The sequence below is a fragment of the Miniopterus schreibersii genome, assembly GCF_964146895.1.
Source record: "Miniopterus schreibersii genome assembly, chromosome: 6".
Classification (NCBI taxonomy): Eukaryota; Metazoa; Chordata; class Mammalia; order Chiroptera; family Miniopteridae; genus Miniopterus; species Miniopterus schreibersii.
In genome coordinates, this window is record NC_138107.1 from 30613624 (window position 1) to 30636679 (window position 23056).

Sequence of the window (23056 nt, forward strand, 5' to 3'; positions counted from 1 at the left end):
TCACGCTCTCACCCCTGACGAGTCTTGTTATTCCTCTCTTATTGGTTGATTATTAAATATTTTCTTTCCCCATCTTGTATATATTTTCTAAGCTTTTACAGCCTGAAGTCCACAACTGCTGCTTTGATACTTTCACTCTATAAATTACCTTACCTCTAACCTTACCACATCTCCCTGACTCATCCTCACACTAATGTCTTCCCAATCCATTCTTTCCACTGGGTCCTTTGAAATCTCCATTTGAGGGGAGCAGACTGCCCTTGTCTTTATCTTCAAAGAATGTTATCTTCTCTTCCTTCTGAAAGTAGAGACATAACTGAAACCTAGATATTATCCCACCCTACCCCCATCTCCCTTTTTCTCTAAAGGGGCAGATAGTGAATATTTTGGCTTTGTGGGCCATCTGATCTCTGTTGCAGCTACTCAACAATACCACTGTAGCACAAAAATAGCCATAGACAATACATAAATTAATGAAAATACCCACCTTCTTGAAATACTTTGCTCCCTCCAACTCTATAACATCAGTCTCTCCTGGTTTTCTTTCATCTTAGTTCTCTGCTTCCTACACAGGCTTCTTTTCTTTCCTTTCCCCTTACACATGGGTATTTTCCTTGGTCTGCAGCCTCTATCATCTGCTCTCTGTACATTCTTCATTGATAGCATCATTTCATATCCATCTTCACTATTGGTGCCTCTCAGATATGTATCTAAAATCTCAGTCCTCTGTGCTGTGCTCTAGACCTACATAGCTAGCTGCATACTGAATATATTCACTTATATGTCACAAGGGTGCCTCAGATGTTTCAGACACCTCCTCTTTCTACTCAGATTTAATTATCTGGATTCCACAATTACAGGAGTGGCACCATCGTCTACCCAGCCAGAAATGTAGGAGTTGTTCCAGACTCCTCTTTCTCACTCTCCCCTCACATCTGTGGAGTTATCAAGCCCTGAAACCAATTCAGCTTTCTTAGTAACTAATGGAGGCTTCTCTTTTCTTTGCCACTCTGCTAGTTCACCTTTCATCACCTTCTACTTAGATTATTGCTATGGCCTCCAAACTTTATGCTCCCTTCTCTCCAGTCTCACTTCTTCATGAGATGAAATGATTTCCTAATAATTAAATCAGACTATATTGCTCCTGTTTGAAAATCTTTCACAGTACCTTTAGGATGAAGCTTTTAGGATGAAGTTTAGATTCTGTGGCTTAGGGCATCAGATCCTTTATAATTTGGTCCCTGATTCTTTTACCTGCTTCATATCCTACTCTTCCCACATACACATCCTTTGCTTTAGTCATACCACATATGTTTTATGCTTCCTTGCATTCATGCTATTTATTTCTACTACCGTTCCTCCTGATGTGTTTACCCATCTTTTTAGAACTAATTGTCTTCATCTTCTAAAGTTAAATTTAAGCACCACCTACTATCAAAAGCTTTTCATGATGTTCTATCTGATTTAATGCTCCTCTGCCCTCAGAGTGCCTAATATATGCCTTTATATCCCAAATCTTATATCTCTAGGACTTCACTAATGAAATCCAATCCTCATTGGCCTGCTGGACATCTCTACTTACATATCAAACTAAGTGTGTTGAATACTGAACACACTGTCTTCTTTTGCAGCCTCTTTTCACCCTTTTTTAAATGGTACTCTGTCTTCTAAGTTACTTGGTCTGAAACACCTTAGTGTCATCTTTGATACCACTTTTTTGTATCCCACATCCCACATTGCTAATGTTATCTCTGAATTCATATTAGCATTATATATGAACCTCTCTTATACCCGTTATAGTTTATCTGATATGAGTCATTTTATGTCTCTCATCCTCTTTCTTTAAATATGATCTGCTGTGACAACCCTTTTTCCACCCTCCGAATACATACCCAGTATTTACTGTAGTTCATCCTAGTAGGTGTTCAGTATAAATCCATTGAATCCATGAGTGATCTTTTCAGTATTATTTTCTGTGTCCTAAAGCAGGTCAGATATTGTATGGTAAGCTGAAAATCAAAGCCATCTATTTGGTGACTAATAGTTCCAAGTCTGAAGTAACTTCACCTCATAAACTTAAATCCTGGCCTTTTGAATCTTTTACCTTCATTCCTATCACCCATATCCTCCATCCTGCTCTTAAAACATTTGATATGAACACTGGACAGATTTAGTAATTGAATGAATATAGCTACTTCATTTGAGTCCTATTTTAGCCTTCTTAGGATTCTACCATAAATGTTGTTATTAATATGATAAAGGAATCTGGGAATGGTTACTTCATGTATTGTCTGATAATAGAATCAGTAAAAAAAAAGTTTTTTTATAAGTCAAGTTTTATGATCTTGTTTCTAAGGATACAGAGCAACAAGTTACTTGTAGTGCACAGAAATATATATTTGATTAATAAAACTACAAAATATTCCTATAAAATAAAATAGTCTATAAGTTCTCATGTGAGAAAAACTTAATGACACTAACTAGAACCATTGTGTGTAGCTGTGGATTTTGTACCACTGCTCCTGATGGGCTGGCAAATAGATGAAAGGCAAAACAATGTAAATGTTCTCCAGGGTGTGTGCATTTTACAAAGCAAAATTTAATTAGCAATAGTAATAAATAGCAACATAAGAAAATAAAAACATAAAGCATAACTGTAAAATTTTACTACACAAATTCTATACTCCATGGCATTCCTCATCCAAACAGATTTTGTGTATTATTAAGTTTATAGTTATTAATAGATGTGAGTAGGTCTTTTGCACTTGAGTTGTTTCTTAAGGAACAGTTTAAACTTTTGTTTACAAGTTATTTATTATTTGCCTTATCTCGTGTAGCAAGATTCTCACCTCCCCTCTAGTTGTACCAGCCTAACACTACTTAACAGCCAAACTTTGAAGGCACACATAGATGTTAGTTCTAGTTGAAACACTGAGTAGGTGTTACTTAATCAAAATAAACTTCAGTTTCTTCATTGGTAGAATGGGAATGATAGTATCTTCCTCATAAGACTATTCAAGATTATTTGAGATAATGCATGCAAACAATTACCATTCTGAATAGCATGAAATTCAATAAATGTTAGATAGTAAAAATAGCTCTAAACGAAGAAGTGCCTGAACTAAAATAATATTAGTGTTTTAGATAATAGAAATTTGCTTTCACATTAACATCATGAATCCATTTTAGGAGATATTTTAACAGAACTGTTAAAAAACAGCTTATCTAAATGTCAGTATTACTAGCCATAAAAATTATTCAAATGACTTATGAAAATTGTTATGTTTTAAGATTTCTACTTGTACCCAGATATAAGTTTATTAGTATATACTTGAATTAAATTAATATTATTATTGGATAATAACATGCAAGAATACTGTTTTCTAATAATGATGACTAATACATTAAATAATACTAAAATATAGGACTGTATAGCTGACACAAATGGCACTTCCTATATTCCAGGTACTACTAAGCATATTATACATATTAGCTGATTTAGCCTTATGAAGCAGGACTATTATTGCCCCCATTTTGCAGATGAGGACACCGGAGCATAGAGAGGTTGAGGGACTTGCTGAAGGTCACAGAGCTAGTAAGCAGACATGCGTGGTTCAAGCCATGTTATGTTAAGCCAATAATGTATATTTTCAAGAACTTTAGAAGCTATATATAATTTCAGTTTTAAATATCAAAAAATATTCATTAACTGATCTTCTTTTTGCTAAATTAGAGTTTTTTTGTGTTTTTTTTTTAAATTTATCTTTATTGCTGAAAGTACTACAAATGTACATTTTCCCCCCATTGGCCCCCTACCCCCTTTACCCCTCCCCACAGGCCTTCACCACAGTATTGTGTGTGTCCATGGGTTATGCATATATGCATATAAATTCTTATGTTAATCTCCCCCACCCCCACCCCTGCCTTCTCTCTGAGATTCTTCAGTCTGTTCCACGTGTCTATGTCTCTGGATCTGTTTTGTTCATCAATTTATTTTGTTCATTAGATTCCATATATGAGTAAGATAATGTGACACTTGTCTTTCTCTTACTGGCTTATTTCACTTAGCATAATACTCTCCAGGTCCCACCATGTTGTCTCAAAGGGACAAAAATGAAGGGATCCTTCATTTTTACAGCTGCATAGTATCCCATGGTGTAAATGTCTGAGAAGATCCTTGATATGATTTCAATCTTCTTGAACTTGTAGAGACTTGTTTTGTGTCCTAGCATGTGGTCTATCTTTGAGAATGTCCCATGTGCACTTGAGGAGAATGCCTATTCTGCAGCTTTGGAGTGGAATGTTCTGTAAATGACAATTAAATCCATCTGATCAGTGGGGTGTTAAAGTCCCCTACTATGACTGTATTGCTGTCGATCTCTCCTTTAAAGTCCTCCAGAAGTTTTTTTTGTTTTGTTTTGTTTTCCAGCCTCTGTGAGTCTTTTGTTCTGAGGTGAGTCTCTTGTAGACAGCATATATCTGGGTCTTGTTTTCTTATCCATTCAGCTACCCTATGTCTTTAGAACAAATATTCATTAATTGATTTTAAAATTATAATATTACCACAGTCTGTCTTGAGCTATGTCTCCCTCCACCACAGTTTTGTCATCTAGAGAATTATGAGAATGAGTGGTCAGTTCCTAGGCAATTATTACACCTGTATATATACATATAATTACTTTATTCACAATGTAGAAATATATGGGTTCACATAAGAAACATAAGTAATACAGGAAAGCATAGAGCAATGTTTACGTAACCATTTTATATAACCAGTGTGCTATTATTAGGTGTTTTTAAACAATCAAAAGTCCTAGTGGTGATTTCTCTTTTATGTTTTCACTCTGTGAAAGGTACAAAGTCTTGGATGCCCTAGTCCAATTATTGCTTCTATATCTTCTGAATGGCTAATTTCCTCTCCTTTTGAGGAAGACTAAGATAACCTCTGTGAAGCAAAATCCAGCCTTCTACCTTGTTTTCTTTTTTTATTTAAGCAAAGCCTCCCCTAGGGTCTTCCTTTTGAAAGTCTTTTTCTCTGCAACATATCATTAGTTAGTAGCTTTTCTTAATTGAAAACTATTCATTATTTTAAAATTATGGAAACATTTAAAAGCCTAAAATAATTTGTGTGATTGGAAGGGAAGGAAGGGGAGAGAGAGAGAGAAATATCAATTTGAGAGAGACACATCGATTGGTTGTCTCCCCTACGTGCCCCAACCAGAGCCGGGGGTTGAGCCTGCAACCGAGGTATGTGCCCTTGATTGGAATTGAACCCAGGGCTCTTCAGTCCACAGGGCCATGATCCAGCCACTGAGCCAAACTGGCTAGGTTTTTTTTCTTTTTTTAAAAAAGTGGGTTTTTTTGAGAAACATAGTTTTTTAAAGAATCATTTTATTAAGTGTCAATTGCCTTTTTTGTTTTGTGGACACAGTAGATCTATCTGGTAAAGAACTAAAGAAATACAATTTTTAAGGGGAAATTATTTTTTTTATTAAAACATTACAATTACAAATGCTCATTAAATTGTTACAGCAACTTTTGACCAAAAAACCTACAGCATTCTACAAATGGCTGATAGACTATATAGTTCACACAGTATAGTTATGGCATACTAGCATCTCAGCATTGAATATCAAGGGAAAGAAAGAAGATGAAGGAACTAGAGCAATGTGGAAGGTAAAATGTATATTATATATAGATTCAGTGACACCAGTGGTGAAGTAGTCAAGATTACATAGAGATAAGGATCATGGGCGCTTTTACATTCTGTAATGAGGGCTCAAATATAGCCAAATAAAAATCTATTGATGTTGGAACTTCCAAAACGTAATATCCTATTTTAAGTTCTTCCCCAAAACATCTGCTTAGATTCTCTTTACTGGCTGTTGAATTCTGACAAATAGAGAAGTTTCCTGCTGTGCTACTGTGGCACAAGATAATCTTTTCTTCCAGTAGATTACAGTGGTGTTTAATAATATGTATCACTTGATTTGTAAAGAACATATGTATTTTGTTTCTGAAAATTTGGGTAAGAATCAGCATCCACTAACATTTTTAGGAAGCAAATTCTTTCTAACAGTGTTTCAAATAAATAAGTAAAAATAAGAATAGTTTAATGTTACTTAGAATATGTCCATTTTAAAAGTACAGGGTCTTCTCAACTTCAGCACTATTGACATTCTGGGCTGGATAATTCTTTGTTGTCAGGAGTTGTCCTGTGCATTGTAGGATATTTAGCAGCACCCTGGCCTCTACCCACAAAATACCAGTAGCACACACCCTTACAACCCCCAACCCCCGGTTGTTACAACAAAAAATGTCTCCAGACTCTGCTAAATATCCCTTAGTGTGCAAAACAACCAGTGCTTTAGCCAATTTCAAAAAGTAAAAAGAAAATGAGTCAATATGAATTGCTTTAAAACATTAAAATTTCAGAAAAAATGAGATGTCAAAAATATCAGGAAGACTATGATAAGGAAGATGAAAGTTACCTTTTATAATGTTCATATGTAAATCATGTTGTTATATATAAGTACAGGAAAATATTGAAGATTTACTTTAATCTTTTTCTTGGAAATCCTGAAAAGTAAAATATTTAGAAACTTTTCTAATTCCACTATTTCATTCTGTAGATAGGAAAACCTTGTTACCTTCCCAAGTTAGAGGTAACTTTTCAACGGAGAGTTAGCCACTTCAGGGACTGAGTGAAGTGCTAACCGGAAGGCCCGTTAACTAGGTCATCTTTGAGCAGGTAGAATCAGTATAGGTGCAGAAACGATTAACCTAAAATAGAAGGCTCCCAGAATAAAGACTTCAGACATTTTTATTAGCTGGACTTCAACTCAGATGAAATGTTTCCATAATTCCCTTTAGGACTCTGGACCTACCATGTTTCACTTTGAGTTTCTGCCTTCTCTAGCCAGCACTGCTAGACAAGGAATTGAAACCAAAAGATTCAGAAAGAGTCACAGTCTACTTAACTAACTTGGTTCTTGGATAACACAAAAATCAAACATTCTATGCAGAAGTACATTATTAGTATTAATTTATTGTTGAAAAACTATTATTAAAACAGATTACTTATTTTAAAATACTTTTTTAAAGTACAGTACTGTCTTAGGAATCACATTTCAAAATGACAGTATACTTATATCAGTATTAGGATCTTTGATTTGATTTTATCATCATGCAATCTGAGAGTTAAAAGTTATCTTGATCAAAGATTCAATTCCCAGTCAGGGCACATGCACGGGTTGTGAAATCGATCCCCAGTAGGGGGTGTGCAGGAGGCAGCTGATCTGATATTTCTCTGCCCCTCTTCCTCTCTCCCTAAAAATAATTTCAAAAAGAAATCTCATCTAATCATTATTGATTTTATTTACTTTCATTGCACTGAGCTGCCTGAACCTGAGGAGACATACACTTCCCTCAAGGATCTCAGTCTAAAGCAGTGATTCTCAACCTGAGTGTCATTTCTCTATAGAAATATATCAGATTCTCTGTAAAAAGCTATTATTTTTAAAAAACATATTTAATGTAATTTTTTATGTAATGCCTATTATTTTTATAGTATAACTATATAAATAAAGCAGTGCCAAGAAATTGGGGGGAGGGGTAATGGTAAAGGAGTATAAAGTCCAAAGACAGGTTCATTGATTGATTGATTCTTTAAATGGGAAATATTATAGTGTTTTGCTACTGATAAGAATCATCTGTACAAAAGAAAAAATTGATGATGTAAGAGAGGGATGGGACAATTACTAGAGCGAAGGCCTTAAATAAGGAGGAGGGATAGGGACCTAACATACAAGTTATAAGGGCTGGCCTGAGGTGAGAGCATGAACAGTTTATCAGAAGGAGCAAGAGTGAAGGCAGAACATGAAAGTACAGGTGTGGAAGTGGACTTGTGTTAAGGTGAGAGTATGTGGAAGTTCTCTTCTGATTCTTCTATATTCTCAATGAAATAGAAAGCAAGGTCATAAGGTAAGAGTAAAGAGGGGATAAGAAGATGCTGGCAGTTTGAGGGAAAATAGTCATTTAGGAAAGTACAAAAATGAATGTTGTTAAGGCTGGCACAGGCTGTGCAATGCACAGGTCCAAGTGGTGTTATTTATGCAGACTATGGTATGAATTGTCCCCCTGGAGTTGTGCAATATGGTATCCCTTTATGGAGTACACAAATAGATAACTTTTAGATAAATGAAGAAGCTAATTGTGCTGTTATATGACTGGTTTCATGCAGCTTGGGATAAAATTTCAATAACAGCATCATACTTAGATTCAAAATGTGCAGTATGGAAAACAACTTGGAAGTGAAGATGATGTACAGTAGGACAGTTGTTTGCACATATTTGGCTTATTTAACCCTTAAAATATTTTGAAAAGGTATGTATCCCCTTATATAATTTTAGGGTGACACCTAAAAACATTTTCTATAATTTTAAATAGCTGCAAAGGATATATTTTATGGAATATAAGGTTGTATATATTTACTGTAATTATATCATTATAAAAATATAAAGACTTAACTCATTCAATTAGAGTTACAGATTTAGCTCATTTAATTCAATTTATGGAAGATGTGTGCCCCAGGGCTATACATCATAATAAGACCCAAAATAGATTGGAAAAATATCTTTCTTGTAAAGTGGGAAAAGGACAAGTCATTTATAGAAAAGTGCTCGTATGGCAGTTGGACTCCGGAAATCAGTTTTCTTAAAGCTGTACATGCCCATCTGCACTGTAGAGGGTCTTAAATTACTCCTGGGGTAAATGTATACCAGTTTGAAACCTCTGCTGTAGGATACATAGATGATTCCCAAAGTAGCACTAATGTTAATGACGACAGTGCTGTCAAATGAAGCCAAAGTAGAATGAATTTGCCTCATGAAATGTGAGAAAGGAGGAAAATCAATTTTTCTTAATATCTTTCTAAAATGATATTAAATATGATTGTGTAATTGAATTGGTATTGTAGATGTTTGATTATTTTACTTATACCCCTAGAATTTTATATATTCAAATTGCCTTAAAGTGGTATCTCCTCACTGTGAGAAAAGGGAAGATGACCCCGTGTTTGGCACAGAGGGTGTGAACCGTCTCACCTGTGTGCGCCTGCAGTCTCTCGGTATTTGGACCCTTAAGTTCCAAGGGAGAAGGGATCTTCTGCAAAGGCTTTCTGTGTTCTGTATCCACAGTATTCCCGCAGTTGGTCTGTTTAAGAATCTGAATTTCGCCAGCCATCCTGGCTCAGTGACTGAGCAGCTGCCTGTGCTCCAGGACATCGTCGTTTAATTCCAGGGCACATGCTCCGGTTGCGGGCTCGATCCCCAGTGAGGGGCGTGCAGGAGGCAGCCGATCAGTGACTTTCTCATCATTGGTGTTTCTCTCTCTCTCCCCATCTCCCTTCCTCTCTCTGAAATCAATAAAGAATATATATTTTTAAAAAAAAAGAATCTGAATTTTGCTCTGGAATGTTCCAGAAACAAAATTGTATGCACTGCACACCCCAATTGTAATGTATTGTTATTATTGATATGTATCGTATTTAATAATCACATAAAATTTTTGCTTTTTATTTACTAGTCTGAGACAGATAGTAAAACTATAACATTACCATATTAAAGTGGTCAAGAACATGGTTTCAGACTTAAGTTAATTAACAACGTATCCCAAATCACAAGCCTTAAATTCACCTAGTTTAATAAAACATAAAAATAAAGGGACCTGCCCAGCCAGTGTTTCTTAGTGGTTGAGTGTTGGCCCATGAACCAAGAGGTCCCCAGTTTGATTCCTGGTCAGGGCACATGCATGGGTTGTAGAATTGATCCCCAGTAGGGGGCGTGCAGGAGGCAGCTGATCGATGTCTCTCGCATTGATGTTTCTATCTCTCCCTCTTCCTTCCTCTCTCTCTAAAAATCAATAAAAACATTTGAAATAATTTTTTTTAAAAAGAGGGACAGGACAAAAGTCTGTGGATGGATCATGAAACCTGTTGTTATTACAGAAGAAATCAAAGCATCTATCTTCCTGATATACTTAAATAAGGAGAAAATATGAATATTATTAGGCAAGAATCAAATGAAAAATTAAAGTAAAAAAGCCAGCTTTAAATGAATTCACATATGGTGTTTCATTTATTTTTAAAGGTAGAGTGTAGTTTTGTTTATTTGGGAAATATTCCTAAATATTGAGGAATGTCCTTTGGAAAGTAAGAATGTCCTGAAATATTTCCTATGGGATTTTAGTCCACTGTATCTAATTTTTCCCAACCCTCACACCACCACACCACAATCCTTGCTTTCAGTCAGTGCAAACACACATTTCTTATTTCAGTACATAAACTATATACAATGAAGCTTGGGAAGGGGCGGTTGTAGATAATATATAGAAATTTGGAGAAAGAATTCAGTAGGTATTTAAAAAGCCATAAACAGTGCTACCGAGGAAATTGTTTTGATCACTTCATATGATACTAATAAGTTCTAAATCTGGTTAATTACTGCATTATAATTCAGTATTTTCTTTCCACAGGGCTTCATTATTTCAAAAATGTTGTGCTAGTGGGATCTCTGCAGGATCGCTATGTTCCTTACCACTCTGCCCGCATTGAAATGTGTAAAACGGCTTTAAAGGACAAACAGTCAGGTATCAAAGGAAATTAGTATTTCCAAGAGTGATATCTCTATGGGAGCTTTCCCCAAGTTTTTCCCAGAGTCACTTTCTTCTTTCTCTCGTCCGTCTCTTCCTTTCACTCCTTTTTCACCCACTGACATGAACAGCTATCCTTCCTCCATTTCTCTTTTCTTTACTCCTATCACATCAGATGTTTTTACCAATAAAACAGTAGTAGTTTTTATGAAATAGTTCTTTCATCTGATTGCAAATGCTTCTCCGTTTTGCTGCCTCAAAAGTAATTTGAACTTTGATTTCCTCGATTATTGGGATTGGTGATTGTGGTGATGGTCATGTTACATGTTTGTCTGTGCCTCACTTTTAGTCAAAGGTGGCAGCAAGGAGTTGTGCCACTTTATTGATAGTGACTGATGAAGAATTTACTTATTTATTCTTTTGCTATTTTTGAATAACAAAAGAAATTTAAATCATAGCAATTTGGGTCCTGTTTGCCCATTTTGTAACTGAGCCCCAGAGATGCAAAGCGATGTATCCAAAGTAACTGGTGGTTAATTACAGGCTTCGGATAAGAGCTTGGGTGTCCTACCTCCCACTATTGCCTCAGTTCCTTTTTTGAATAAGGCTGATTTCAAATGAATTCTTAACCCTTCACTTTTCCCACATTGTGACTGTGAACAGCTCCTTTAGGCAGGGACTCTCTTAGATACATTTGTATTAGAATTGCCTAGCATGGTGCTGGCACATAGTAAGTCAGTATCATTGAACAGATATTTTTTGAGCATTTTGTGACATCAGAATAACTTGGGGGTGTGTGTGTGTACATACATCCATCCCAGCAAGGTCCACTTATGGGAAAAGACTAGAGTCCACTTAGAGAAAAATTCAGAAGAGGTTTAACCTTCACACGGGTCACTAAAACTACAGAAATGTCCGTTGTTTTAACAGTGGGATTCTGTGCCACTGGGGGACAGGGAAAATCTAATAGAGGTTTGGATTTCTTCCTAAGTAAGAATATTTTTTAAATAGCATGGAATCAGAAATCCACCTTGATACAATGAAAACTAAGAGGAAAGGTTGTCTATGAATCTGTGTGATATTAATCTTCCTTTAAATACTTTTCTTTCTCTAATTGTACTTCTGTATACTATTACCTTCTCTTCATTCCTCAGGACCACATCTGCCTCTCCTCCAAAATGTAGTACCTGCCTCGCTAAAATTTACAAGTTCCATGTTATGTGTCAGCACTCATCTATTAGTAATGTAGTAATGCATAAGCAGTAAAAACTGTTTTGCCCCCTTATAGGTAGTTTGTGCTTTTATATGTATATATATCTAACTTTGATCTTTTATGCTTAGCATGACCTCAATAAATCCATTAAAAGAATTAACCAAAATGAGGGAGAGAGAAACACAACTTTGGAATTAAAAGCAGAACCAAGCATTAAATAAACCTTCAGAGCAAAAAAAAGGATCTTCTTTGATCTTTGAGCCAGACTCACATTGTTCTTCTGACTATAGGAAGCTGCTGTTCTTCTCAAAATACGGGGGTGGACAAAAGTAGGTTTACAGTTGTGAGTGCACAAAACATAGAGTTTATTCTTATATTATTATTTGTTTATTAATTGTATTATTTATTATTATTATTAATCTACTTTTGCCCACGCCTGTACTGTGGAAAATGTTGACTGCCATGGAAATTTGCTGTAGACTGAAGTTTTAAATTTTGCCTTATCAAATGTCTCAACATGGCTACTTTTTCATAATGATTTAACAAATAATAGATGACTTAATCTTGAAGAAAACTTTGCTCTATTATATTCATTGCTTTGAATTAAAAATATCAAATTGACAAGGATAATGTATAATAAATTTGCTACTTGTACTTGACTAGATAAATAATGGAAACATATTTTCTCTAAAACAGTCTCAAAAATGATAGTCAAAGGAAAATAAAACCTTTTAAAATAACTTTTTCTACTTTTTTATTGAATTTATTGGGGTGACAATGTTTAATAAAACTATACGGGTTTCAAGTGTACAATCTAATCAACAACATAATTTGCCCTAGCCAGTTTGGCTCAGTGGTTAGTGTTGGCGCACGGACTGAAGGGTCCAGGGTTCGATTCCGGCCAAGGGCGTGTACCTTGGTTGCAGGCTCAATCCCCGGCCCCAGTCAGGGTATGTGCAGGAGGCAACCAATGGATGTGTCTCTCTCACATTGATGTTTCTCTCACTCACTCACTCTCGCTCTCTTCCTCTCCCTTCTCCCTGAAAAGCAATGGAAAAAAATACCCTTGGGGTGAGGATTAAAATAATAATAATAATTAAACAATAGAAACAGAAGCATAGATACATGGAACAGATTGACAGCTGGGGGTGGTGGCTGGGTGAAAAAGGTGAAGGGATTAAGCCTTATATATATATGACACATAGAAACAGACAACTTTTTCTACTATAAATTGTCTACTATAAATTGAAATAAAGCAAATTATATAAAAGTTGGTATAAAATATTTTTTTAATCATGTCACCTAATTTTACTTTTTCTCTTTTTCCATAGGACAGATCTATTCAGAAATGATTCACAATTTGCTTCGCCCAGTTCTGCAAAGCAAGGACTGTAATTTGGTTCGATATAATGTCATCAATGCATTGCCCAATACAGCTGATTCACTCATTGGGAGAGCTGCGCATATAGCTGTTCTTGATTCAGAAATATTTTTAGAGAAATTCTTTCTGGTTGCTGCCCTCAAATATTTTCAGTAGGATAAAAACATTGTTAAGAGACTTGACAATTACCTCATTCAACAATGATTCAAATAATGTATTATATTTAAACTATAGATGATAAGTTCTAAGAAATATTTATACCTTTTTATATGGAAGATAATTTATATCATCCATGTTTAGAGCTTTTTAAACATCAACTTTACTTTCTAGGTAATGTGGCTGTGCAATATTTTTTTAATTTTATCTTTTTACTTTTCTATTACTTTTCATATATTTTGCTACATAAGTATTTCAGTGAAACTTTAAGCCCATACATATGTCTGATTGTTTATTATTGGCTTTCCACAATCCATATATCAGACACATCATACTAGAGGACATTATTGCTAGAATAGCATGGGATTTTAAATTTTCTAGTATGGGGGTATTTTTAGTTAATTATAAATTTTACTTTTACCATTTTACTATGTTTTAACTGGAAATAAAATTATGGCTGCTAAAATATATTTTTTGAAATCAACTCTTCAGCCCTGCCAAATGAGGTAGTTCGTATATGACAATGTTATAAAAGTTTTCTATAAAAAGTCACTACTGTTGCTATTAAACATATGTCATGCCTATTAAAATATATTTTCTACTGGTAATTTCAACATTGTTTCTCACATTGACTTTTATTACTGGAACTTTTCATGTTCATGTTAGCAGCATCTAGAGATTTTTGAATGAATGCCCTTTGCCTTGATTTAGTTGGAATTTTGTTAAATTTGGTAATGTTGCTTGAACTTTCTGACTACATTTCTTTAACTTTTTTTCATGGACTTCTTGTATGTACATAATAATTAAATGTTGAAATTTATGAAATACTTTTATGAATTTAGATAATTTTTAAATATTGTTAAAATTTGTTGAACTAAAGAGTAATGTAAATAAAATAATTCATGTTAAAAATGGAACAAAATAATTAACTTTACATGTTTGGTGATACAGATGCAAATGTTTTTGATATATGGAGATGATGTTAAGTCTTTTGACTTTACTAAAGGTGCTGAATAGCATTAAATTCTCTATTTTCCTTTACTGTTTCACTTGCAAAAATCATAATGCACTAAGGGTGGATAGAAGTCTGTTTGCATTCACCAGTTGTGACTGGACACAAAGTTTTTGTAAGTATGTATTGTATGATTGATGCATGTTTACTTTTAGCATTGTGTTATTGCCTCTGGTGTTAATAAATGAACAAATGACTAGAGGAACAGCTAAAACACTTGCTTATTTTCAGAATACTAGAGGTATGTTTTTATTTTTAATTGGATAGACTATTATTTATAGATCAGCATGATTGTATAACTTATAGCCTTTGTAAAGTATAATTTACATCTTTTGCATATATTAAGTAGTTAAAAGTTACTTCATTGGTAGCTCTCCATAAATCTTTACTTTTTAAAAAAGTACTTGAAAACTTAATGAAATGACTAAGCAATAATATACCAAGTGCATTATAACTGGAAAATGTAAATGTATGCATTATCCACCATATATTTTTGCCACACACATTTTTCATCTTCACATACCTTGACCCTGAATTTGAAATATCATGCTTATTTCTAAGTTTGAATAATCTCTTCCAGGTTTATCAAAGGATTCTTCTTACTCATAATCATATCATTGTATTTAAGGCTAAATTGCTCTTATGATCATAGTCTTCAGTTTGCCAGTGATCATGAAGACTGATTATTACTTGTCACCACTGCCACTTCCTCTGTTTCCTTTGTTTTCAACCAGCTCCTCAGCTGATCAGATTTGTTTACCTAATGGGTCACACAAGGATCTGCAGCTTGGGTGGTTTTGCCTATATATGGTTATAACAGTTCTTTGCTTAGTTTTCACAATTCAACATGATATTGATAAGATTCCCAAGTTCTAGTCAAACACCTCTCCCTACTCCCTTTCCCCCCATGGTCATTGGGGCCAATCATTCCAGCTGGCACCATAACCACTTTTTCTAACTCCCTACCTAGAGGAATGAGCTAAAAATGATCAAGTGGAAATCCCAACTTCCAATTCAGGGAAAACATATCCCCTTGTACCTCACTTGGAGTGTAAAAATTGGTATACCAACAGAACCTGGAATCATGGAGATGGATGACAAGATCAGTGAAGGGTCTGAGATTTTATCCTACTCACTGGCTTGTTTGCCACAGTTTCAGGGATGCTGGGCAAGAGACAAAAGACTTTATTAGAGCAAAACAGTAGCCAAGTGTCAGCATATTTGCACTAGTTCCTGGAGCCCCAGCCCCCCCAGTGATGCAGAGGGCCAGATGACACCTGTACACGTGGTATGTTGCATTACAGAAGAATCCAAGGCTGAGGGCCAAGCAGTTTTTGAGCAAGCAGTAAAGAAGCCTGTATCATTCCCCCAAGGGAGCAGCAGCTAAATGGTAGTGATGCTGTGGTTGCTTTGACCTACTTAGATGCCTGTATGACTAGCTACAGAAATGCTCAGTATCAGGAGGTGGATGAGCCTTGCAGTTGGTATACTCAGCAGTAATATGCAGGGTCCCTCAGGACTCATGCATGCAGATTGTTTCTCCCCACAATGGAAAGCAAAATACATAGGTCGTGTGTCAGATGTAACAAGGTATCAATCCCTCTGCTACTCTTTGGACACTGGTATTCTATCAACTGAAGAGATCATTGAATACTGTTAAGTCAGTTGGAGCATATGCCAAATCCTGTAGGACAACATCCCAAAGTGTGTTTTCTCACCTAGTTCCAAAAGTAAACCAGTAGGACTGTCCATTATTTTATAAGACCATTTGCTTCTGGTCTGATGGGATATGTGATAAGACTGGTTAATCCCATACCCTGCTTTACATCTTTCACAGGAAAGTGAGTTCTAGGGTAAGAGGCAGTGTTGTATGGGATCCTCCATGAGGTGTATGGTGGATACTCCACAGATGGAGTATATTAAAGAAGCATAAATCAGGGAAAGCAACCGAAACCCAGGACAGTCTATTCCTATAGAACAAGCTGCTGCTTCATTATAGTAGGATCCCACTGTTATCAAACCTGCCACCCAGGTTTGATAGTACAAATAATAGTGCTAACCAGTCAGTCTTGGCAGAGGAAAGTAATGTTAAAAATATGTGCATGTCTCCATGCCACCGTGGTGATCTTGTTAGTGAGCAACTGAGCAAACAACTGTGGTGGGGGAAGGAGACTGGTGCCTACAGAGTGGGTCATTGTGGTACGCAGCCTCTAAAAGAGCCTTCAATGATCCCCACCTGCCTGTATTCATCCCCTGTGTAACCCCCTCCCTCTGAGAGTGGGCTGGACCTGATCTAATGCTAAAATACAGCAAAAGTGATGCATGTCCCTTTTGAGATTAGACTTCAAAAAGACTTGTTTTCCATCTTGATCAATCCCCCTTTTCTCCCATTTATTCATTCTGTGGAAAAATAGCTGCTATGTTGTGAGATGACCTTTGGAGAAACCAACGTAGCAAGGAACTGAGGGAGGCCTATAGTCCAGCTAAAACATCCTGCCAGTAATGTGTGTTTGAAGGCAGATCCCTCCCCTAGTCGTTTCTCCATATGAAACTGGAACCCCAGTGAACAGCGTGACTGTAACCTCATTTAAGAGGTAGGGCCAGAGGCACACTGGCTCCTGGATTCCTGGTGCACAAAAACTGGGAGAATAAATGTTTTTTAGGCCACAAAATTTTGGTATGTTAGACAGCAGTAGAGTCAACTTGTTCTGATTAAGAGCCCTTTAGCATCGACAGCCTTTTTTTGAGCATTCATTGGGACCCAAATGTTCTTATGCTTTGGGGCCATTTTGAGAGGTCCTATTGCACAGTATTCCAGAGCCTTCTATTCCCAGTCCCTGACCACTTGACTACTGGAAGGATGTAGATCTTTATTTCAAGTCATATCTCCTACCAGGCAAAATGCACAAGATAAAGTCCCGCCCTCCGGGAGGATGTTTTTCCACACTGCTATTCCTTGAGGGCCTCTGTTAGATGGGGCTCTAAGTGCCAAAGCCAGTCTCCTGCCAGCTGGGTCGGTACATTGAGCCAAACCATCTGTAATTCAGCTTTGAATTTTTTCCTCAGCTAACTGGTCACAAGGAACTCATCATTAAAGTGTAGATGTGAGCCCGCCCGGGCATGGCTCAGCGGTTGAGCATCGATCTAGGATCCAGGCGATCGGGGTTCGATCCCTGGTCAGGGCACATGCCGGGGTTTCGGGCTCCATCAATGACTCATCATTGATGTTTCTCTCTCTCTCCCTCTCTTCTCTCTGAAATCAATAAAGATATATTTAAAAAATAAAAATAAACTATAGATGTGAGCTAAGTGTCAGAAGTATGACTGTGAGCTACCTGCTAATGGAAATTGGTGAGCTTTTTGGCTCTGTATATACCACTTCCTCTTAGTAAAAGAACCCCTCTCTAGAATAAGCGGATAACCCGCATAGCCACCTGATGTCACGCGGTCAGACACTGCATGGCCCAATAGCTAGCCAAGAAATTTTCTTTAAAAAAAAAAAAGACAAAATTCTGGAGACCTCCCCTGTGGTGCTGTGAAGTCTTCCGCGGGTTTCATAAAGCCCCCGATCTGCCACACACGCTCCCAACAAACTGGAGCTGTTGGAATTTAAGGGGCCACTTGGCAGGTCTCCTTTCACAGCAGCCTGGGCAAGATGGAAAATCTCTTGCTCTGCACCTCACTCAGGACTCATCTTTCAAGTCATCCGGTCAATGACCGACGAATTAGTTCACCGAACGAGCAGAGATTTAAAAAGAGAACCGAGAGGAAAATAAACGATGCTCAACCTTTGTATACTATAAAGGAGACCTGCCAAGGTTTTTCCTCAGGTTTAGAGGAGTCAGCGAAATTACTCCCTCATCCAACTTCAGCCATGACTTGGGGGTTTAACTAACACAGGCCTCGGGGTGGTTTGGGTCGTTCGCGACGGTCCTGGGCTGCTTCCCGCGGTCGCTCGCTGCAAACGGCCTCGGCCAAGGGCGCGGATTCCTAGGGCGGGGGTACGGAGGCCCCGCCCCCCGAGGAGGCCCCGCCCCCCGAGGAGGCCCCGCCCACCCCGCCCCACGCCGCCCCACGCAGCCCGATAGCCCCGCCCCTCCTGGGGGGTGACGGGAGAGGACTCCGCCGGCTCCCTCCCTCCGCGGGCCTGTGCGGACTCTGCGGGACTCGGCGCCATGACTGCCGCCGGGCTTCTCGGTCGCGCTCCTGCCACAGCGTGGAGAGCGGCAAGTAAGGCGCCCGGCCAGGAGCCAAGGTCGCGGGCGGGTCCCCGGTGCCGCGAGACAGGCCTCTGGCGGGGCAAGCCGCGTGTGTCCCAGGCGTTTGAGGGTGAGGGGTCGCCGAGCTCCTCTCTCACTCAGCTCGGCCACCCGCGTCTTGGCCCTGCGGCAGGTCTCGTACCGCCGGGATCTCAGGGGTGGGACTAGAGCTAGAAGATCCCCAAAAGCTTTCCGCCCCGGACACCTGCTTCCTTCCGGCCACTGCTTGTTGCAGAACTGAAGCAACCTAAAACTGGCACACATCACTTTCAGCCTCAGCCCGGGGGTGACCCTTGGACACTGGGCTGCGTGCCCGCAGGGGAGGCTGGGAAACGGGCTCTCTCAGGGAGCGGCCTGGGGCTCAGGTTAATAGCTATATTTGCATCATTTAAGAGGTAAAATTTTTAGCCTCAGAATTTGTCTACATTACCATTGGTAACCAGGGATGTATTCTGTGCCATTTTTATGATTTTGCATAAATGCTTAGGAATTTCTACAGATTTGGAATATACTAAAATTACTTTTTATACTGATTATTATTTCAAGCTTTCAATTAAGAGATTTTAAAAAAAATTTGCAACAACCACCAAACCTAAAACAAGAGTGATTTTATTGAGTTGAGCCTGAGCACACAGTATCAGGTAGCTACTCTTATGTATTAGATACTTACTGATTTTTAGGCTTCAAAGTGAGTTATTTAATGTATAATAAAGTATACTTAATTAGTAACCAAATGCAAAGACTACTCATTAGCCAAAGTAGATGTAAAATCTGTCCACATTTGGAATCTAATATGTAATTGTTAGAATTCTCCTTTCTGTGTATCTATATTATTACTGAACTATCATGACTTAGCATACAGTCTTTTTTGCTTTACTAATTGGTAATAGATTTGTTGACAAATGGATATTTAGACATCGGATGATGGACAGAATTTCTACTGTGGAGGGTGCATGAACTTGCTAAATTGAGATACAAGGTCAAGTTATAAAGAATCCTATATTTCAGATAACATGACTTAAAAGTGATTTAAAAATCCTGTTATTTGGACTGAGAAAGTCCTTCAATTGTGCATAGTTTATTATCACCAACATTTTCAATGTATTTTCTAAATAGTCAACCATAATAAACCAAGATGAGGTTATTATATTTAATATATTAATATAATCAGAAACTCACATTTGTATGTTTTCCACTTAATTTCTAAATAAAAACAAATGCTGCCTTATATTATTGCATGTTTTTCTGTTTAGCCTTTTAGTATATGTTTAAGTATACTTATGAGGAGATAAGAAAAATAAAATACGCTTCAGTTATTGAAGTGGAGTTTGAAGACAGAATAGTCGGTACCATAAATCAATAAATAAATAAAAACTTTTAATAGATAAGTGTATTTATTTTATTTTATTTTTATTTTTTATACATGCAACACACTTAAAACAGGGCCCAGCACATGATAAGCCAGTGTATTTATTTTAATACAGAAATTTTTTTGGTCCACAGAATTTTTCTTAGCCAGTTAGTATCATAAATATGAAGTATTTTATATTAGTGAGCATGTAGATGAAAAGAAACTATATTAATTCCATAGATCATTGTCATCACTTTATTAAAATATTGATGAATAGCCTGGCTCGGTGGTTAGAACATCGGCCTGCACACCAAAGGGTCTTGGGTTCAGTTCCCAGGCAAGGGCATGTACCTGAGTTGCAGGTTCGATCCCCAGCCCTGGTTGGGGTGTGTATGGGAGGCAACCAATCTGTGTGCCTCTCTCACATCGATGTTTCTTTCTCTTTTCCTGCCTCCCTCCCTTCCACTCTCTCTAAAAAGCAATGGAAGAAATATCCTCAGGTGAGAATTAACAGCAACAAAAAAAACCATTAATAAATAAATTCTTATTTTCTATAACCCAGTTTGACTATTTTTCAATTCTTAAATGCATCTGCCTGATACATTTTTAAAATTTTGGTTGGCAGGAATAGAGGCCCATGATTAGGATTTACCTGTAAGAATACTAAATATAGTCTCTTGTGACTTCTAGATATATACTAAATATTGTCATTGAAAAATTCATACTAATTAGTTATTCTTAACAATGTGATTCCCGGCATTTTTGGCATTGCTACAGATAGGCATCAGTATTTCATATATAAGTTCCTATAATTTTGACAGTGGTTAACTAGCCTCTTTCAAAGCTCTTCTTTTCAAACTGATATTGGTTGCTGCCAAGGAAAGGAAATGGCTGTCTGGAAGATATGGACAGAGGGAAGAATTTTCACTGTGTGTCCTTTTGTACTTTTTGAACTTTGACAAATGTTAATGTATAAACTAAAAATAAAGTAAAATTATTAAATTTTAAAAATAGAATAAATGAACAGCTCCTATTTTTCCGCTATCCCTGCTCTGCTAGGATCCCCCCTTCTGTGTCATTCTTTGAGGAAAACAAGTTCTCAAGGAGGAAAGTCTGAGCCTATCCAGCAACCCCTCAAGAAGCCAAAGTTACCTCAAGGTCGTTTTGATGCACCAGAAGACACCCATTTAGAGAAAGAACCACTGACAAGTAAGTACAGTAAAGCTGCTCACATTTCAAGACTGCATGGTAGCCTAGTCATGGTATCCGGCCTCCTAACTGCGTAACTCTGCAACCTTGTCTTCAGAATTGCCCATAATGCTTTTCCTGTCTCTTTGACTGCTTTGTTCACATCTTTCTTCAGAATTTCCAAATGATGTTAATCCTGTTACGAAAGAAAGAGGTGGACCCAGGGGCCCAGAACCTACCCGATATGGAGATTGGGAACGAAAAGGACGCTGTATTGATTTTTAAGCCACATATTCTTTAACTTCAATATTTTTTTCTGAATACATACATGTGAATTAACTTATTTCTAATTATTTTCTTTCTGTATATTCTTTAATCACCTAATTGCTGTAATGTGTTTAAAAGTGTATATGATGGCTTTGAAAGAAATATGCTCCTATAAATGAGGAAAGGGAAAATATTTCTGCATGAGCACATTAATTTTAATTTAAATGTATTGGGGTATATAAGTGATTATTAGAACTGTAAACTTCATGTTTTAGTCTAAATTCATTTAGTTGTTTATAAAATGCAAATGTAAATAAAGCAACTTTTTTTTAATGAGTGTATTGCCTTGTGCTAGATAATATTGGCTTTTTAAAATGTGAGTTAAGGTGCTCGCTTCGGCAGCACGTATATTAAATGTGAGGTAAGTAGTGCATTCTCTTTGAGAAGTCTATAGTAACAGCAGAAAGTCTTTAACTTGGAGCTAGATTACTTGGGTACAAATCCTGGCTCTACTACTTACTAGCTATGTGACCTTGGGTAAGTTATTTAACTTCTCTGCTTCAGTTTCCTATGTGTAAGTTGGAGATAGAACTAGTTCCACCTCACAGGGCAGTTGAGAAGATTTTATGAATAAATACCTGTAAACCACTTAGAACCATAGCACATAGCTCTCAGTAATGATAGCGGTCCTTAAATCATGAATGCATTTTTCCAAGTCTTTAGGCTTCCTGGGGAAAAAGATTAAGAAACCAAAATTTGAAATACTTGAGTTGAAATTGTTTTATATGACTGTAACAATAAAAAGTCATTGGTTGGAAAATTGGTGATTATTTGCATAGGTGAACTGAGCTGAAATATACATTCATTTGTGAAACAAAATTCAACTACAGAGGGCAACTATGAGAAATGTGGGGCATAGAATGGACCAGCTTAGTTCTGATGACTCAGTAGGTCCTGCCCCTGTGGCCTTTGGCTAACTAACTGGGTCAGGAGAAGTCAAGTCCAGTTTACAGATCTGGGATGAAGGAGGGATGAGAACTGCTGGGCCTCCCTTAAGGCCTCCTTTGCTGTCCTGTGGCCTCACTCAGTCACAGAGATTGGCCCTTCTGCCTTCAGGCTACACTTAAATTGGGAAGTAAGGGTTTGCAAAGCTTATAGAGGACAGAATACACTGGGCCGATTATTGTGTGATATGAATCAGGAGTGCAATGAGAAGATTGTAGGGGTACTTGTTGAAGAGAATGAACTTTTTAAAAAGTATATTCTCCCCAGAAACAAACTAACTAGTGTGGTAATTGGGACTAGTCATTCAGTCTTTATACCATTCTCTCTCTCAGTCAAGATTTGTTCTCTAATTGCAGCTACTGCGTATGCTGCTAAGTAGTAATGACATTCCTATAAAACTGTGCTATAATTTAGTCAACCTCCAATTAGCCCAAATTAGCGAAGGTTTTTACTAAATTAACATTTCAGAACTACTGTGTTAAATTATTTTGTATTGTCTTGTTTTGCTTGGATTCCACACTAATCATCATGCTATATGACGGAGAAAAGACAAGTTACATACCTCAAAAATAAT

General features: G+C 37.1%; 2 protein-coding genes across 6 annotated transcripts in view; both read left to right on the forward strand.

Annotated features, from left to right (window-relative positions):
- Positions 1–14672, forward strand: part of FAM135A (family with sequence similarity 135 member A) — a 75867-nt gene extending 61195 nt beyond the window's left edge. For 2 of the 5 annotated variants that reach the window (XM_081141390.1, XM_081141392.1), the window contains 2 exons: positions 10534–10647; positions 13195–14672. In XM_081141390.1, the coding sequence (XP_080997516.1) occupies positions 10534–10647; positions 13195–13400 (320 nt within the window). In that variant the 3' untranslated portion in view covers positions 13401–14672. The remainder of the gene's footprint in view (positions 1–10533; positions 10648–13194) is intronic. The other 3 variants (XM_081141391.1, XM_081141394.1, XM_081141393.1) reach the window with 3 other exon arrangements.
- A 3838-nt stretch (positions 14673–18510) lies between these two features.
- On the forward strand, positions 18511–21813 carry SDHAF4 (succinate dehydrogenase complex assembly factor 4). The gene is made up of 3 exons (XM_081139465.1): positions 18511–18642; positions 21082–21231; positions 21386–21813. The coding sequence occupies exons 1-3, from the start codon at positions 18588–18590 to the stop codon at positions 21493–21495; spliced, it is 315 nt and encodes a 104-aa protein (XP_080995591.1). The 5' UTR covers positions 18511–18587; the 3' UTR covers positions 21496–21813.
- Positions 21814–23056: the final 1243 nt, after the last annotated feature.

Bases quoted from the DNA above. Each gene is read 5' to 3' on its own strand.
- SDHAF4 (XM_081139465.1), top strand. From the start codon at position 18,588: ATGACTGCCGCCGGGCTTCTCGGTCGCGCTCCTGCCACAGCGTGGAGA. The intron at 18,643-21,081 runs GTAAGGCGCCCG...CTGCTCTGCTAG, and splicing joins CACAGCGTGGAGAGCGGCAA to GATCCCCCCTTCTGTGTCAT. The intron at 21,232-21,385 runs GTAAGTACAGTA...ATCTTTCTTCAG, and splicing joins AGAGAAAGAACCACTGACAA to AATTTCCAAATGATGTTAAT.